Raw genomic sequence first — 17,981 nt, 5'->3', positions numbered from 1 at the left:
ACATTTGCATCATTCAGTTTTATCATGCATTTTATAACTAAGTTTGTGGAGTTAAGTGAACTCCACAAAGTCTCAGCACAGATCATAGACTGTATGTTGCAGACATGCAGTAGGTCAGATGTGTTCAGACATTATTGGAATATTTAATAAGGTGTAATATCTCGAGGTATTTATTCTCCTCTGCTCCACAGGCATTATGATGGTTAAGGGCACATGACCAATTGCAACATGGTAGAGTCAGACAAAGTTTTTTTCTCTGCGCCAAGCCACATTCCCACAACTATCCTAGTGCTGGGCATGAGTCAGTCCTAAGAACATAAGCTCACTGCACCTTGGCAGCATTCAGATGACCTAAATATACAACTTAAGAAAGTAGCAGGGCATTTTAAAGTTGAGCAAAATACACTCCACATATTTTAACTAACAATGTCGTAGCAACTGAATTTTGAATGCTTAAAACACTTTTGGGACTCAACAAGTTAAAAAGTATTTTACTTGTTTCTAGTTTCTTGTAAACATCTGGTTTTGCATTAAAATTCCTGTGGAGAGTTGTAGCTAACAGAGAATTTTAAGATCTTTACCATATGTTTTTCATGATGGATAGACTATCCACTAATTATCTTCTAATATAACAATATGCAATGAGAGTGCTTTCTGGTGGGAGATACAACCTAATGTGAGCTAATGCTCACTGAATAACTTTGGCAGAATAGCTAATTTGTAGTGCATACAGGTGCAGTGCAGCCCATAGGTGATGCAGCTGCTGCGTCCCTATAGGTCCCAAAGTTGGCATGCAGTAATTTGATTAAACACATTATGTTAGTGATATGCAACATATAAACACAAAACTGAAATACTGATGTCCTGTCTTGAACTACCTTTTGACACAAAAACTCTATTCAAGCCCGGGTCTCAAGGTTGGATAATTGCACCAGACACCCACCCTAAGGCCAGCATCATGTTCATCATGCTTTAAGGATGTGATATGTTCATATAAATGGGATAAAACAGAGTGCTAGACACATTCAGGCCTCCTATATTCTATTATAGAATTATAATTCCCATAGGATATACAGTTATAGAGACAGTTTGACCAGTTAAGACAATGGTTTAGACCAGTGTGAACAGGTTTCACACAATCCACTATCGCTTTAAGATGTGTCGGTACGGCGCGAAAATAAATGTATGAACGATGACGCTTCGGGGATTTTTGGTCCAATCAGAGACGTTTTAAGGAAGCCTGAGATCTTTGTCCAATAGCAAAAGGCTTCCGCGTGAGAGACGGTTATACAATCCAATCGCTTACGGTTGAAACGCCTCTTGTGGGCGTTGTAAATGTTTTCCAGGATGTGCAGGTACAATTTAGTTTATCTCCATTGAGCAGGGGCAAGGCGTGTGAAGGTGGGCATCTTTTCCTTAATAGATCATTTCAGCCAAAGACACCATAAATGCACCCACACTGCAATTGAACATGAGCTAATTTGACAACAATGTTGCCACAATGTTGGATGAATTATGGTCAAGCTACTCGTTAAGTCGCGAGAACTTCCTCCATAGTTTTCAACGCAGTTAATTAGGATTGTCTTTTTCTTGAAAGTAGGAACTAATTAAAGTTTAAGTTGAAAACAAATGCCTCACTGACATAAAGACGAGCGTATATTATACATTTTATGACATGCAATTATGATGTTGACGTTTGAAGTACCCAAATTAACGGTTAACGTATTTTACGTTGTTTTGTTTATATTGTGGCCGGAAGTTGAATTGCTGTGACTTGACGTGATCTGGAGAAACATACACGTTCAATAAAAGTTGTAGCACGCTGCTTATTGTTACTTAGATCATTGGTACAAACTGAAGGCTGGCAAGAATTCAACAGAAAAATATAACTAAACGGTCCAGTATCAATATTACAGTACACAGCTACGTTAGAGATAATCAGTTAGCTGTCTCGGCTAACGTTAGCTCCGTGGAGTTACCCAGTAATACCTACTAGTTAATTTGTTAACCTAACATGAACGTTGGTGGAATTACACGGTAACATTGTAGACAGTTATCTGTGTTTATGCACTGCAGCCCCGTCTTATCCTACGTGAGGAATGGATGCTACTCAGATGATCAATGACTCAATCTTGGAGTCAGACGAGGAAGAAAATGAAGAGGAGAATGAAAATAAGAGGGGGCAACCACTGGCTAAACTGTGCATCTTAACAAATGAACACATCCCTGAGACAGGTGAGTAGCTAACTGCTGCTGTTATTACCCATATGCTTTGGCGATTTATCAACAGGCCATGTCTTTGTATTTCTTACAATGGATGTTCTCTGTCACACAGAGTTGCCCCTCTTTTTGGGAGAAAATGTGCTGGGCCGTGACCCCAACACCTGCACCCTGCCTTTGCCAGCACCCTCAATATCCAAGCAGCATGCCACCATCTGCATCTCGGTTTACCGGAGAAGAGGTCGTCACAGTGAAGTGGATACGGAGGCTTTAGTTTGGGACCATGCGAGCATGAATGGGACCCGCAAAGGTCGCTTAAAGCTGACTCCTAATGTACGCTACGCCCTCAGTGATGGTGACAGTTTGGTGGTGGCGGACATCCCATGTCAATATGTCTGCTGCGCCGTAGACACAGTCTCTTCTCAAGGGGATACAAGGACTTCGGGGGTAAAGGCCAACTTGCCAGGTGCCTCGGGAGAAAAGGGAGGTGACATAAACACAGGCAGCAAGAAATGCGTCAACGGAGGCGCAAAGGCTAGGGTGTCATCAACGAAGACTCCTGTCAGAGCCAGTTGCCTGTCCTTTGAGCAAACTCCAACCCAGCCACAGGGGACCTTGGTCCCAGAATCTGACTCAGACTCAGATGGAGAAAGAAGGGGAGGAGGAGACAGGAGGCACAAGGCTCTAGGTATGTAGTTTATGTAAATATACATTAAAATCAAGTTCTGTTTTTTGTATCTGATGTTTTACAAGCTCATCTTTATTGTCTTTTACAGTGTCTGATTCTGACTCCCATAAATCTAGTCCCACTTGTTCTACCTTCCTGAGTCCCGCAAACAAAATCGTCCCTGAAAGGTATATTAACAAAAGCTTTTTGTGTATAAACAGTCCCTGTACAATTTATTCATCCTTTCATTTCTGAATTACAATGTTTGTCACCTTGTTTTCCACTGTTTTAGTGAGGATGAAAGTCCCATCACACCGTCCTCCTCCACTAAAAATAGACCTCACAGACATGTCAGCTTTAGCAAGGAAGAGACAGAAGTAGATGTGGGGGGGCAGCTGCTGAAGGGAAAAAAGGCACTAGTGGACGACAGTGAAGATGAGGAAGGGATGGAGGAAGAAAGAGCAGCAGCAGAAGGGACAAAGTCTAAGGAAAGTGGACAACGTGTGTCAGTGAAGCAGGAAAGCAATGTCAGTTTCACAGGTGAAGATGAATTGCCTGTGTCTACACCAACAGCCTCCACAGATGGGATCCCTGCATTTAACATGGACAGTGACACTGATATGGAGGGAGAGGAGGAAGGAGCGGCATCTGCAGGTCCTGTGACCTTGAACATAAACCAAGTCAGTCAGCCACCAGACACAGCTCAGTTTCACATGGACAGTGATACAGATGTCGATGAGGATGAAGATGCCTTAAACAGAGCTCCTAAAACTGTGCCTTCCTCTGACGACAGTATCAAACCTACCCATGTTAATTCAGTTGTTCAGCCTGAGGGAATCACTGCGAACAGTGACACTGATGTGGATGACGATGCTACTGTCTCCGACGCTGCCACAAAAGTGAAACCCATGTCATTTCAGAGTGCACACTCAGCTGACACTGCTCCTTTAACGCAGCCGAAAGATTTCCACCTAGACAGTGACACAGATGTTGATGAGGAAGAAGAAATGGAATGTGGAACAAATAAAGCAGGCTCTAAAATAGACAAAACTCCCACTAGATTAGATATAAAGGCAACTGGGCCTGAATCTGCCCCTAGTAGCCTACATCTAGACAGTGACACACATGATGAGGCGATCCCTGCCCCTGCCCTCGGCGAACCCTCGTTGGAGTCTGCTGCCACAGAATCACGTGCCACTAAAGATGGAAGGGCTGACACTTTGCCTGACAGTGACACAGACGTGGAAGACGATTCTCCTCTGGTTGAACCTGTTGCTGTCGCAACCTTGTCGGTCCCTGCTGGTGTCGTGTCAGATTCTGATGCAGACACAGATGTAGATGAATCCAGCATGCCACTTGCTGGGGATGGGGCCAACCCACCTGATCTTAGAGTGGACAGTGATACAGATGTGGAGGATAAAGAAGCGGATGTTAGAGAGGCAGGTGAAGGCCAGATTCCTGGCCTATGCAGAGAAGAAACACCTGGGATAGTCGCTCCTCTTCTACAGAACTGCTCCACTCCTGTACAACTGTCAGGTAAGTAATCAATTTTCAAACAGGAACTTATGGAAATGAATGTAGGCTGCAACTAATAATTATTTTCATTACTGATTAATCTCTTTCTTTCATTACTTATCTCTTTCTCAGTTAACAACAACACACACATATATACATATATATATATATATATCCTCCTTGATCCAGTGTATGAATGATTCAGCTGTTTTTTGCTGTTGCAGAGGGACAGGTGGAAAATATGGAAACTCAGGCTTTCTTGAGTCCTTCTTCAGTTCCATTTAGATGTGAGTAAATTACTTTTAACACATACAAATAGCATATAACGTCTAGGACAATATATCAGAATATATCAGAGAGTTGTGGGAACATCTTTATTTTGTCTTCTTGGTCTCCCAGGTGCAGTTGCCCCTGTAGCATTGTCTTCCTGCTCAGACAGCCAGGAGGATGAAGACTTTGTTGTGGCGGAGACGCAGTCCTTCGTTCTTCAGACCCAAGGTTGCCAGAGCAACCCTCCAGAGGACCACACCATGGAACCCACCCAAGCCTTTGGACTTGAACCTTCTGGTGATGAAAATGATGAACAGTCCAGCAGAGGAGGGTCTTTTCAGCTGGGATTGTCTGACAGCAGCCACCTGCAGTGTCAGGCCCAAGCTCTAGCCATGGAGAGCACCCAGGCTTTTGTCTCTACGGATAGGAGTGTAAATCTGGAAGATACCCAAGCATATGCAGCCATCTCAACTGCAGACAGAACCTCTGCGGAGAATGATCCAAATCTGGAAGCTACACAGGCGTATGGAGCAGACAAGGAGCCTGCCAGATGTTCAGTAATGTCTGAAAAAGCAGGTCATGTAGATTTGGCTCTACAAGCAACACAGGCATATATTTCAGAGCCCTACAATGATTCAGAGAATGAAACAGATGAAGATGAGAGAAAAAATATTACTGCTACTGCTGAGATTCAGCCTTTAGGCTCTGCCAACTTATGTGCTCTCATGGCAGAAACCCAACCAATGTCTGCCTTTGAGGAAGAGGAGAGTTTGGCAACAGACAAGCCTGTTTCCTCTGTACAACATGTTAAACACATAACAAAGAATGATAAAGAGGAGAGGGAGGGTCGTAGAGAGACAACTCAACCTCAACAGAAGCCCTCTAGTGAAATTCTATCTCTGGCTGAGACTCAGCCCATGCATACATTTGACAATGAGGAAAGTGATGATGAAGACCCATTTCCAGGTCCTCAAAGAAGAAAACCAAAGCCATTGCACCTTGAAGAGGAGCAGAGACAGCCCCTTCTTAGTTCTGAGTTATCAATTGCTGAAACTCAGCCCATGGCTGTAAGTGAAAATGAGGAAAGCGATGATGGGGACTCGATGCCAGGCCCTCGAAAAAGAAAAGCAAAGCAACTACGAGTCGAAGAAGAGGAGACACAAACGCTCACAAACTCTGAGCTCTCTGCTGTCGAAACTCAACCAATGGATACAGGTGAAAATGGAGAAAGTGATGAGGAAGACTCAATTCCAATTTTTCGAAAAAGAAGAGCAAAGCCGCTGCAACTTGAGGACACGCAGACCCTCTCTAGTTCTGAAGTCCAAACTCAGCCCATGGGTGAAGATGAGCAAAGTGACGAAGAGGACTTTATTCCAGGTCCACGGAAAGGAAAAGCAAAGCCACTGCAAATTGAAGATGAGCAGACACAGCCCCTCACTATTGAAACTCAGCCTGTACTCACAGGTGAAGATGAGGAAAGTGATGATGAAGACTCAATTCCAGGTCCATGTAAAAGAAAAGCAAAGGCACTGCAGCTTGAAGAAGAGGAGACACAACCGCTTACGATTTCTGAGTTCTCTACTGTAGAAACTCACTCTTTGGAAACACAAAGTGGTGTGCAACCTGAGAGACAAAGGATGAGACAATCTGAAGCTGGAACCAGTGGAGTCAGTGTTAGAAATAAAAAAGAGACAAGGGCAAGATTAAGAGAGGAGGAAGAGCAAGCAGAGTGTTCTGAACCTCCAAAGAGACAGACAAGAGGGAAGAGTAAAGCTTTGCCCACTACTAGAGGAAGGAGAGGAACGTCCAGGCCTGATGAGGATAAGAGTGGGAAAGAGGAGGAGGTAGAGCAAACTAGGAGGGCTAGAGGGAAAAAATCCATGAGGCAGCAGAAAGATGATGAGGAAAAGGGAGAAAAGCATGAAACTGAAGGAGAAGAGAATGCTGGAAATGGCAACCTAATAAAAGAAAAACAAGAAGGGGGACTGGGAGAGGAGAGAGATGTTGCAGACCTCAGACATCAAGAGAGAGAAAATATGGAGAAGGAAAAGAGGGAGACTGAAAGAGAAAGGAAACGAGATGAGATAGAGAGGCAGCATAGAAGGGGAGAACAAGAAAGATTAGAGAGGGAAAGAAAAGAGAAGGAAGAACAAGAGAGATTGCAGGCTGAAAATACAAAGAGGATAAGACTTGAACAGGAGAGAGCAGAGAAAGAGAGAAAGGAACAAGAAGAAAAGGAAAGATCTGATCGGCTAAAGAGAGAAAAAGAACAATTGGAGAGGGAACGAAAGGAGAATGAAGAAAAAGAGAGATTGGAGCGTGAAAAGGCAGAACAAGAAGAGAGGGAGATTTTGGAAAGAGAAGAGAAAGAGAGAATAGAGAGGGAAAGAAAGGAACAGGAGGAAAAGGAAAGATTGGAGACAGAAAAGAAGGAACTAGAAGAGAAGCTTGAAAGGGAGAGGAAGGAACGAGAAAACCACGCAAGACTGCAGAGGGAAGAAAGAGAAAGACTGGAGAAAGAAAAAGAGACCAAAGAAAAACAAATAAAAGAGCAACAACAAAACAAGGAAGAAGTGAACAAGCCCAAAGTGCCTATAAGAGGTCGAAGAGCAGCCAGAAGTACAGCTGCCACCCAATCTACAACAGAGCCAGAACAAGACCCGACCGTATCAGCCAATGATGATGTCCCAGCAAGGCGAACCAGATCTCGCTCCAACTCCTCCAACTCGGTCAGCTCTGAGAGATCCGCCTCAAGCATCAATACCCAGGAGGGCAAGGGGAGAGGGCGGGGCAGAGGGGCAAAGAGGATCAGTGAGCCACCCCAGGCAGGCATTGCCAGAAGCAGCAACAGGAGGAGGACAGTGGCTGCAGAGACAACTGAACAAGACAATAATGATATTTCTCATCAGGGAGTCCTTTCGAGGTCTAACTCCTCCAATTCTCTCAATTCTGAGATTTCTAGCTGCAGTGCAAGCTCCCAAAACCGAGGAAGAGGAGGTAGGCAGCGAGGAAGACAGAGGAAAACAGAGCCTGCGCCAAACTCCATCCTTCCTATCAATTGGAGTGATCAGAATTCAACACCCAAACCTGCAGCCAGAGGCAGGAGGGGAAGGAAAACAGAGGGATCCTCTAATGTGGTTCCTCAGGAGGATGAAGAAGAGAAAGCAGGCTCTCAGCAGACTAGTAACACAAGGGGGCAGCGCAGAGCCAACACAAATGACTCTGAACCCACTGCTGCACATGAGGAAGACCAGTCAAATCAGGAGGAAGATTGTGCCAATGAGGAATCACCGCTTAAAAGGAAAGTCAGGGGCAGAGGACAAAAAGCAGTAAAGAGTGAAACTGTAGAGGCACCGGTGGCCCCCTCAGTCAGTGATGGAGATGAGGCTAAAGACAAAAGAAAGGGAAGGAAGAGAGAGTTGGAGGCACATACAGAGGATTCTAGCAGTAGTTCCAAAATTCTTAAAGGGAAAGAGAGAGCCCAAACAACAGAGGCAACAAAGGAGGAAGGTCAAGATGAAACAAAAGATGAGAATCCTGTTCATGTTAAGAGGAGAGGTAGAGCATCAAGTGCTCAAGCCAAGAAGAATGCAAAAGAATCTCCTCTTGAAGTGGAGGTGAAAGAAGAGAGTGAGAAGAGAGCCAGAGGTCGGCTGTCTGCAGTCCAGAAAAATAAGAAAGAGGAGCAGGAAGAAAGTGGTGCATCTGTCAGTTCCATGAAACAGGATGCAAAAGCAGAAGCATCAGAGGTGACATAATTACTTCACTTTTAAACATGCCTTTTAAATTGTAAGGTCTTAGAAGTCCTGGGTTTGATTGAAACAAAAATACATTAAGGCTGAAACATAAATCAGACAAAATAGATACCTTAGTAGTGTATAATTAGTGTCCAGGAACTTCTGTCCTTGAAGATGAAGGCTTTTACCTTGGCCAAGGGCCCCAGTGCATTTCTCTCTCTGAGTCAGCCTTTCCAGCCATCATAATGTACTGCAATCAATGTCAGGGACTGTCTAGGTCTTTCCCACTCTCTCAGCTACAAGAGTAGTCTGGCCTGCCCTGCCTCGCCATTAATACACTAATGAATTAAGTGGCTGGTGGTCACACAGTCACTTCCTACTCTTATGTTTTATGATCTTTGCTTTCTTTACTCCTCTTGTCCCCACCATTCTCCTCTTTGTCTGTCTTCATTCTTGCACTATTTTCTCTTCATTCCCCCTCCTCCTTCCTCTCGCCAGCCTCTACAGCCCCAGACTCCAACCAGCACTGTATCCCGGAAGCGACAGGCTCCTGCAGACTCCTCTCCTGTTGCAAAGACTCCTCGCTCCTCCTCTGCTTCCCCCGCAGCTAGTGGTCGACTACGAGCGGCGAGCCAGGCCTACAAGGTCTGTGTTTATCTGTGTGTAAATCTCTGGGCGTTTTTTGTCATACAAATTATGCACATAAAATTTGGAAAATTATATGAGAAGATTGATGCCACTCTCAAATCTGCTTAGTATGGAGCTAGAACCAGGCTGCAGTTAGTCTAGCTTGGTATAGATATTGGATGCAGGGGGAAACAACTATACTGGCTCTCTCCTAAGCTCAAAAACACATCTATCAGTGCCTCTAGACCTGACTAATTAATACCCTGTGTCTTCTTTGATTAATCCTTACATAAACAGTAATGTAAAAATGAAGTCCTGATATTGTGAGGATCCATGTGCCTCTTTAACACCACTTTAACATCACCGACAGCTGTTTGTCAAACAATTGTTTGAGCACAACTCCCTGTAAAACCACAATTTGTCTTTTTAGAGTAGGACCCCAGCAATCTGTCTTGTTATTCATGAGGAGTGATTGTGTAATTTGAATCAGCCACAGAAAATGACCCAAAATGGATGGTGAAATGCACATCAAAGATATGCTTTGCTAAGGTTAAAAGAACTAAAATATGATTTGTTTCTATGTCCCCATTTTCAAAACAACTAATCTCATTAGATGACAGATTAACAGAAATATGTCCAACAAGCTTTAAAACGGTAACTGTAGTTTTGACCTGTGATGACTTAAAACAACACTGCGTCTGTCTCTCCCTTAGGTGCTGTTCACAGGTGTGGTGGATGAAGCCGGGGAGAGAGTGTTGGCTCGTTTAGGAGGCAGCATGGCCAAAGGTGTGGCGGACATGAACTGCCTGGTGACTGATAAAGTGCGAAGGACTGTTAAGTTCCTGTGTGCGGTGGCCAAAGGAGTCCCCATTGTCACCACACACTGGCTGGAAAAGGTCAGTCACTATTTTTGCAGTTAAAACTGGTCCCAGACCAGTTTTTTCTCTCTTTGTAAGAATTAAAGTGGCGCAAATAGTTCACACACATAGAGAGACATACTCAAATAGACACTCTCCTCTCCTGGTGTTTCAGAGTGGCAAAGCTGGGAGCTTCCTGTCTCCTAATGCTTTTGTTGTGAAGGATTCGGAGCAGGAGAAGAAGTTCAGTTTCTGCCTCCAGGAATCTCTGAGGATTGCCGGCAGTCAGCCTCTCTTACAGGTACTCTAACTCACTCATCCTATATATTTCTGTGCTTTTATATTGAGAGTGAGAGGCTGGCAGTTGTCAGTGTGATATTTCCCTTGGCAGAAGGCACAGGGGTGATGGGTAATATTGATACTGAGCAATAGTGAGTCATAGTGGGAATCCAGAAATGTTGCTGTGAGAATATTCCTCAGCCTGTTACAGATTTGAAATCCTTCACTCTTAACCTACAAGCATTGCCTTTTGCTCAGGCCTTACTGTTGAACAAGTCTTTACAAGGGCACAGTTTGTTTACCATTACACTGTGGCTTGTGGAAAGTAATTTGACATTTACTGTTATTGTATTGGTTATGTTTTATGGGCACTTGAAAAGGAAGCAGGCAGCAATGTTTCAATTTCTGTTACATCATCTCCCTATCCTGCACTGTTTCATCAAAGCTGCAGAGGGAGAGTTACCATATATTATGCTGATTCCGGCTACAATTAGGGAACAGTATATGTGTGTGATACCAAAATCCATTACTGAGAGTCTTGTATTGATTTTTTGAGGCGTTCTTGCAGAGATTAAATAAAAATAGAGAGAAATCATATTTGTTTCGATGCTGTGTACCTCATCTCTTTTCTTAGGGATATGAGATCCATGTTACAAAATCAGTGAAGCCGGAGCCAGTTCAAATGAAAGATATAATCTCCTGCAGTGGAGCCACCTTTCTACCTAAGATGCCCTCTTCTCACAAGGTAGCAGTCAAACTTAACCCCCATCTCATGCTTCACATAAAGTAAATGAACATTAAATATAATTAATATAATTGGTCCTCTGTCTTCACAACTTATTATTCCATGATAAATCTGTATATTACCTTTTACTTTCTGTCACCTCGCTCTCTCTTAGCCTCAGACTGTAGTGATTTCCTGTGAGGAGGACTGGTTGCTATGCAGCCCGGCTGTCTCTGCATCTCTCCCCGTCGTAACTGCCGAGTTCATTCTCACGGGAATCCTTCAACAGAAAGTTGACTTTCGAACCCATGCTCTCTCTGCCCCTGTAACTAATCTACAACCTGCAGGAGGCAGAGGAAGGGGCAGGAAGAAGACATAGCATCACCAGGGTGTACTGTGAACATACACGCAATGATGCACCTACATATGTGCAGGAAATCTGCACTAGTTTGTACGCATTTATAATTTGTAGATACCCTTTCAAACCAGAGACTGCACTAGTGAGTCAGTTGTTCGTCTGTATGGAAGACTTTAAGAATGTAGTTGCCAGATGCAGCAAAAGTTGAATGAATGCGGTTTACTGTTAGCTGTCAAAAACTAATTTTATATGTACAATTTCCTGTTTTGCAAGAGAGTGATGTGAGAGACAAAATTTAGGAAGCTTGTGAAGTGTCTCTAATTTTTATGTTTCAAAAATCTACTCTCAGTACACTGTAAGTCGTTTCTTACAGTCTTTCTTTTGCCTTGTACATGTGGAAAAAATTTAGTTTTTAAAATTACTAAAGCTGAAGGTGATGCTGTTAAGTAATTACCCATTAACCGTCCTTGTCACTCTCCCCTCTCCTCCTCTGTGCTCCGCCCCTCCCTTTATACAACAACAACAAGCAGAGCTGGAATTAACAGCTGCAAAACTGCCACCACTCTGTGCACTAAGTGCTTAAACTCAATCAGCCTTTCTGGCAAGTAACCAAGCGTGAGGGGGGAGTTGTATAAATCATGTTTGGATGGTGGAACCTTGGAAGCCAAGGGGTGTGTTTAAAATCCATCAGCTACGGTGGCCAGTGGATGAAAAACTGCTTGTTTCCTTTCCTGATAAGAAGTGCATAATGCCTTTTATACCAAGGTAATCATGAGCCTACCAGTGTATCTGTTGTTCCTAAATCTCCATTAACCACCACCACCTACTCCATTAAGACTTCATCCAATCCTATTACCTCCAGAGATGAGACACAATATAGCCAGATGAATGAATGCTGATGCTGCTTCTACATCAATATCTTATGATGTTTGTTCTTGTCATGCATTTATCTACTGTCTCTTCGATTTTTAGCATACAGCCTTAAAGGTATGCTGTTCTTGTATGGAAAAAACAGTATACAGATTTTCTACATGCTGTGTCATTGAAAGACAGACTAATTAGCTGGTCATTTTTAGAACTGTTAACCAGCTAATATCTTAACACCGAGTTTGTATTTACACCAGATCATGAAATCTGTCTGAACTGTAAGTGAAAACATTAAATATTTTCTATTACCATGAACCACATGTATTTCTTTTTGCATCAATACACTTGTGGATATTCTGGTAATTTATTATATCTATATTGTATCTGTTTTGTTTAGGATTTAGAGTGATCTACTTTATGAATTGTTGAGCTAAACTTGGAGTTCAGAAAACACCAATTAAGTAGACCTTGTGCTGAGTTTTATGTATTGTATGTATTCATTTTAAAACACATTTGTCAGTACTCAATGCCCCTGATTTGACTTAAATATAGATAATATGCTAAAATTGTTATCTATACAGTGATACTGTCATTCAGTGTAGTGGGTGACACTGTGGTGTTACAGAGAAATTACATTACCCCAAATAACAAAATCGTTACACTGATTAATGGAATTTTTACTTAAACATGTATAACAGGCTATCAGCTGGCCACCTATATCAGAAAATGAACTTGACCAACGAAGATAATCACACTTATTCACAACAAATAATTAATTTATGCATATTTTTCCAAAACTCATTCATCAAGAGTTTTTTAGCATTTAACTGAATTATATGTGGTGCTGTAACTTCGGTTTTCACGCCATGAAAAGGTGAAATTATCAGATATTTAAGAGATAAATTCACCTGCTGCAGTGTCACAGAGGTCTTCAGGGGTCCTTCTGATGATGTCACAGACTGTCACATGACTGTCAGTTTTGATAGGAAGTCAAAATGGCCTCTTGATCGCCTCTTAATCTTACGGGATAAAGGTCCACTGGTTATTTCACGTAAGCAACAAGACACTGTCGTTTTAATACACTGTCAACACTTATTACACTAAGAAAACAAATATTTTCTTTTAAGTGTAAGTTTATTTAACTGTGAAATCGAAATGCGACACTGAATGACAATTTTGCAGTTTAGAACATTATTTCACCCATATTTTATTTAAAAAAAAAAGTTAGTTGAAAAATGAAAGTAGATACTGTAGTTTCAGGTATATAAAATCACTTGTAAATTTAATTTGATGTGTTATTAATATGTTCATTCACACGTCATTAAATAGTTTTTCACTAGAGTTTGGGCTTTACAGCACAGTTGAATACACACCCTATTGTTTGTATTTTAAGACTGAAGGGTGACAAAGTAGGCTAGAGGATTTTGTGTTTGTCCCCCTCAATAACAGAAGCCAAAACTGGATTTATAGGCCATTTCTAGCATTTTGTCGTTGGCTATATCAAATTAAATCGACAGTTTTCCTTAAGCGAAAATAGAATCATCCACTTTGGACATAACATCTAAACTGAACTGGTTATGGGTGCATAGCTTTTCACTGCACCAGCTTCCTCTATGAATTGCCTGCCTAACACCTCGTTCAATAAGCTCTCTCCTCACTGTCAGATGACCATAGGTGTCTTTCGGGGGACGAGGGGGTGGCCGGTGTTTCCCGACATGAGTCGAGTGGCTCCGAGTGAGAGCAGAGCCCGACATATTCTGAACATCTTCCAAATGTTGAGCCCGAGTCGTGAAGTGCTGCTCTTGAGGGGGGCGAGGTTGAGAGGGAGGGAGACGACGCGGGAGAAAACAGGCAACGTTCACACAGATTTTCACCTCTGAGCGCGTCCCGACATCTCCGCAGACTGCTGCACCGCAGCTCCAGCCGACCAATTAAAAGGTAGGTGAGATGTCGAGCAATGATTTTCTTTTCGTTGATATGCCTGTGCGGATGCTTGTCCTAAATTTGACTGGTGCGTGACGGGTTAAATTCTGCAGTTTTTTCGGTTGATGCGCTTTATCGGCTATCCCGGCACCGGAGGTGACTGATTAGACTTTGAGCTGTGAGGTTTATCATCAACAGCTACACATCTTACTATCTGTGAGGAAAGGTGTGAAAATATGTTCATCCTCGTTTATTGACTGGACGTTCCTGAGATGGAGCCGGGCTTCGCTTGTGTTGCATATTTTAGGTTAAGTTAATTTATTTCCCAGCCTCATGATGAGATTCAAGTTGTTAGAAATATCATGGAGATTTATTTTGAGGGGTGCATATCAATTGTTTATTACAGCCTAATGTGCATGTTAAATTAAGACAGTTAGGTTCAGTCTAAGCTGGTCACTGAATGAAAACATCAAAAAAATCATATATTATTATCATTACTACTATTATCATCATCATCATAGGAAAATTACAAAGTCATAGTCTTATGTCATTTTCTTTAGGCTTTCTTTAGGCTGCCTTGACGAAGTTGATATTGTCCAATAGGCTGTATGTTCTCTACACTTAAGACTTAATAGCATCCATTATGTGAGAGGATGCTCCAGCCTGAAGGCTTTCCAGCTGTGTCGCCTCTGCCTGCAGTGTTCTGCTCACAGACTGTGTGGCCAGAGCTGCATGAAGGCCCCAAACACATGAGAGCAATGGCTTACAGTCAGCTGATCCAATCTTGCCTGCACAATTATCTTCACCATAAACCAAATCCATGTCTCCTGTGCTCTTATCACCTCTTTCTGTGTGTGTGTGTGTGTCAATACTGCACATACTCATCTACTCTCCTTCCCACTCCTCCCTCATGTCCACTGATTTTAATGAATCTGACAGGTGCAAGCAATATGGTGGAAACCTGTCTTATCCATTAGTTCAGTGCCAGTGCCAGACAGCTTTTTTGGAAGAAAATAGGTTGCTGGCTTCTATAGGCTTTCTCTCAGAGAACTTCAGAAATTATACATTTGGATTTTTGTCTAGACAAGATTATCTGGATGTTTGAGTCATTTTCATTGCATCATCCTTTTCTGCTGTGCTGTCTGAAACACAAGACGAGTTGTAGTGATGCAGGGGCGAGTAGCTGGGATCATCAAAATGGAAAATGTGAAGTTTTTGAATTTTGAATGCACCTCATTTTAGCTGAGGGAAACCTCATATTTGTTTGAAAAGAGTGCTCCTAAAGTAAACATCCAACCACTTTCACATGTACGTCTCTTGGTGCAGAAATCTTTTTTTCCCCACAGTTTTTTTTTTTTTTTGATGCCTCATGATTTATAAATGTCTAGTGCTGTGAGAGGAGGGTACAATATGTGCATCTGTGTGTGTTTGAGCTCACTTCCAACATGTCTCCTCATCGTCGTGGGGGGTGGGGTGGGGGGAGCTTCACATCATGTGGAGTCATTTCTCCTCATCACTTGCACAAAGAAAAGGAGCAAAGTGAAAATGAAAGAGAAATGATGATGGTAAAGACACAGAGATAGCTTTGTAGGGTCCCCACATCTGCAGTCATTGAAGGCATTTCCGCCTCTTTAAAGCCCGTGGACAAAGCCCTGTCTGTCCTTCCAGTAAGCGGGGAGTTCGGAGTTTGAAGGAACACAGGCACAGGCTTTGATTTCAGAGTGGGATGCACAGGCTTGGATTATATAAGATAAGGAGGAGGAGAGGATGAAAGAGACATGATAAAAAGAGAGAAAGAGAGAGAGATCCAGGGAGAAACGCAAAGAAAAAAAGGGAGCTGAGAGCGATGCCCCGAGATACAGGTTGAGAGGAGTCATACTGAGAAGACAAAACGTGTGTGTGGGGTGGGGGAAACGAGAGGTGATGCGGAGCTGTCAACCAGAAGCATGGGAAGTTAAGGAAGGCAACAGAAGAGAACAGGGAGATTTGAACAGGGTTTGTGATGGTGATGGTAGAAAGTAACACTTGAAGATGTGAGAATGGCGACAGAAGTGAGAAAACAAGAGAAAAAGGAAAGAGTGAAGAGACAGAGTGCAGAATGTAGTGAGGTAGAAGAAAGACTGAGTGAGGCCAAGCGAAGGGAGAGAAAGTCAGGGAAGGATAGCAGATGTCCATGCTTTGCAGCCCAAGGGACAATATATGAATATGCTTATGATACAGCTCATTGCATGTGTTTCCATGCGCTTGCATGATTGTGCTCAGTGGGGCAGATCTCGTAGTGTTAGTTTTGACTTCAAATGCTCAAAATCACATGGAAACAAAAGAGAAGACTTTGGGTTTTTGTGTGTCTCAGATCCTGCATAGAAACACCAGATTGGCAGTGGTGACTCCGTCAGGCCTACTGCTGGGACAAACAGATGGACGTGGCTCACTTCTTTCTTTTATTAGAGCCAACCAATCTTACGTCTCAGATTGCTGTATTAATTAAATGCTGACAGCAACTGGGGTCTTTTTTTTGGTGGAAGTTATGATGCAGTGGGCTCAAAGAAGGGTTAAAACCCTGGGAAGGATTCCCGAAACAAAGGTGGGCACTACGGTAATGATATTACAGTGTAATCTGAGTTATACAGATGACTGTGGCAAAGGACACTAAGGGTTTGTTTGCCAAGAGACACTGTTCTGTGTGACGCAGTTTTGTTCCATATTTTGTTTCAGATACAATAAAATCGTGGGCTTTTAGGCTTTTTGCCCAGAGTGTGAGAGATGTGGCAGGCACAGTGCAGAGGGTTGTATGAGGCCTTCTGTGAAATAGCAGCTCTGGTTGTCAGATTATGACACTGTGAAATGTTAATTATTCTCATTCAGCAATAAGGAACAACGAGGGCCTCTCTGCTGTTGCTCCTTAAAAATATCTCCATGTTGCACATAGACAAAGGCAGACAGGTGGCTGACATACAGAAAGTGAAAGAGATATCTTAAATGCTGCATCATTTCCAGCAGGAACGGGATGTAGGATGATGTCTGCTTGCGTTACAATGAGACACTTTAATCTTAACTGCGTGTTTATTAGCTGCTGCAAAGTGTGACTGCGAGCACTGCAGGTGTTCCCTCCCAGTCCCCTCCCGGGCTTTGTAAATGAAAACCGCAGCAAACCTCTTTTGCACAAACTCTCTGTGTGTTGCCTCAGACACCTCAGTGTAGCAGAAAGCAATTCAAGTCATCATAATCCCCTCCGTGTTGCCATTAATCACGATCCGTCTCATGAACAGTCAGAGGGTCGTGAGGAGGAGATGATTTCCCTGCACGCAGCACTTCTTGTTCTGGACGTTTCCTGTTCAAAACATAGCCGGGTCATTACTCAGATCACCACAATCTGAATGATCTCATGACTCATGAATTATTCTGTGTTTAAATTCGGGCACATAATCAATAGACAATCCTTGACAGTGATCCAAAGCCAGGTGGCCCTGGTAAACATGCACATACACTTAAAAGGGAAGGGCCTCTCATAAATGGCTGTTGTTATTGCCTTTAAACAACACTAACTTTGGCCCATAAATCTACTCATGGCCCTGATTTTGAATTGAGCTCAGGTATGCTGTTACATTATAATGGACTGTCACTGGTTTTCTCAACAAAGGCTGCACCACAGGCTGTTTTTTTGCATCTCTGAAGTTCAATATTAACCTTCAGGCAATGGCAGATAAATTGAATTTACAGAGACTGCAAGATTTTCTGCAGATAGTCTCTTCAGGGAGGTTTTTTAGATTTTTAGATTTTAGATTAGATAGCCTAATTTAATTCTTAGTGCACCTTAAAGAATAAAATGAGAGAAAGACAGAGTGAGAGCCAATGCTGACCTCAAAGACATTGTTAAAATACACTGTTTGTATGAATAATGGAACGCTTTCATACAATTCTTATGAGGCTGACGTGC

General features: G+C 42.7%; 2 protein-coding genes across 2 annotated transcripts in view; both read left to right on the top strand.

Annotated features, from left to right (window-relative positions):
* The first annotated feature begins 1,296 nt into the window (after positions 1 to 1,296).
* On the top strand, positions 1,297 to 14,059 carry mdc1 (mediator of DNA damage checkpoint 1). Its single transcript, XM_051076037.1, has 13 exons — positions 1,297 to 1,401; positions 2,077 to 2,235; positions 2,336 to 2,908; positions 2,997 to 3,075; positions 3,180 to 4,423; positions 4,627 to 4,689; positions 4,802 to 8,421; positions 8,908 to 9,054; positions 9,750 to 9,932; positions 10,069 to 10,194; positions 10,807 to 10,917; positions 11,072 to 13,172; positions 13,786 to 14,059. The coding sequence occupies exons 2-12, from the start codon at positions 2,100 to 2,102 to the stop codon at positions 11,273 to 11,275; spliced, it is 6,486 nt and encodes a 2,161-aa protein (XP_050931994.1). The 5' UTR covers positions 1,297 to 1,401; positions 2,077 to 2,099; the 3' UTR covers positions 11,276 to 13,172; positions 13,786 to 14,059.
* si:dkeyp-77h1.4 (uncharacterized) overlaps positions 13,923 to 17,981 on the top strand; it is a 15,413-nt gene continuing 11,354 nt past the window's right edge. The window contains exon 1 of the mRNA XM_018672310.2: positions 13,923 to 14,059. The gene's annotated coding sequence lies outside the window, so the exon portion shown is untranslated. The remainder of the gene's footprint in view (positions 14,060 to 17,981) is intronic.

Source organism: Lates calcarifer, linkage group LG15, assembly GCF_001640805.2.
Source record: "Lates calcarifer isolate ASB-BC8 linkage group LG15, TLL_Latcal_v3, whole genome shotgun sequence".
Classification (NCBI taxonomy): domain Eukaryota; kingdom Metazoa; phylum Chordata; class Actinopteri; family Centropomidae; genus Lates; species Lates calcarifer.
Note: the sequence above shows the minus strand (reverse complement) of the source record. Positions and strands in the feature narration are given on the sequence as shown.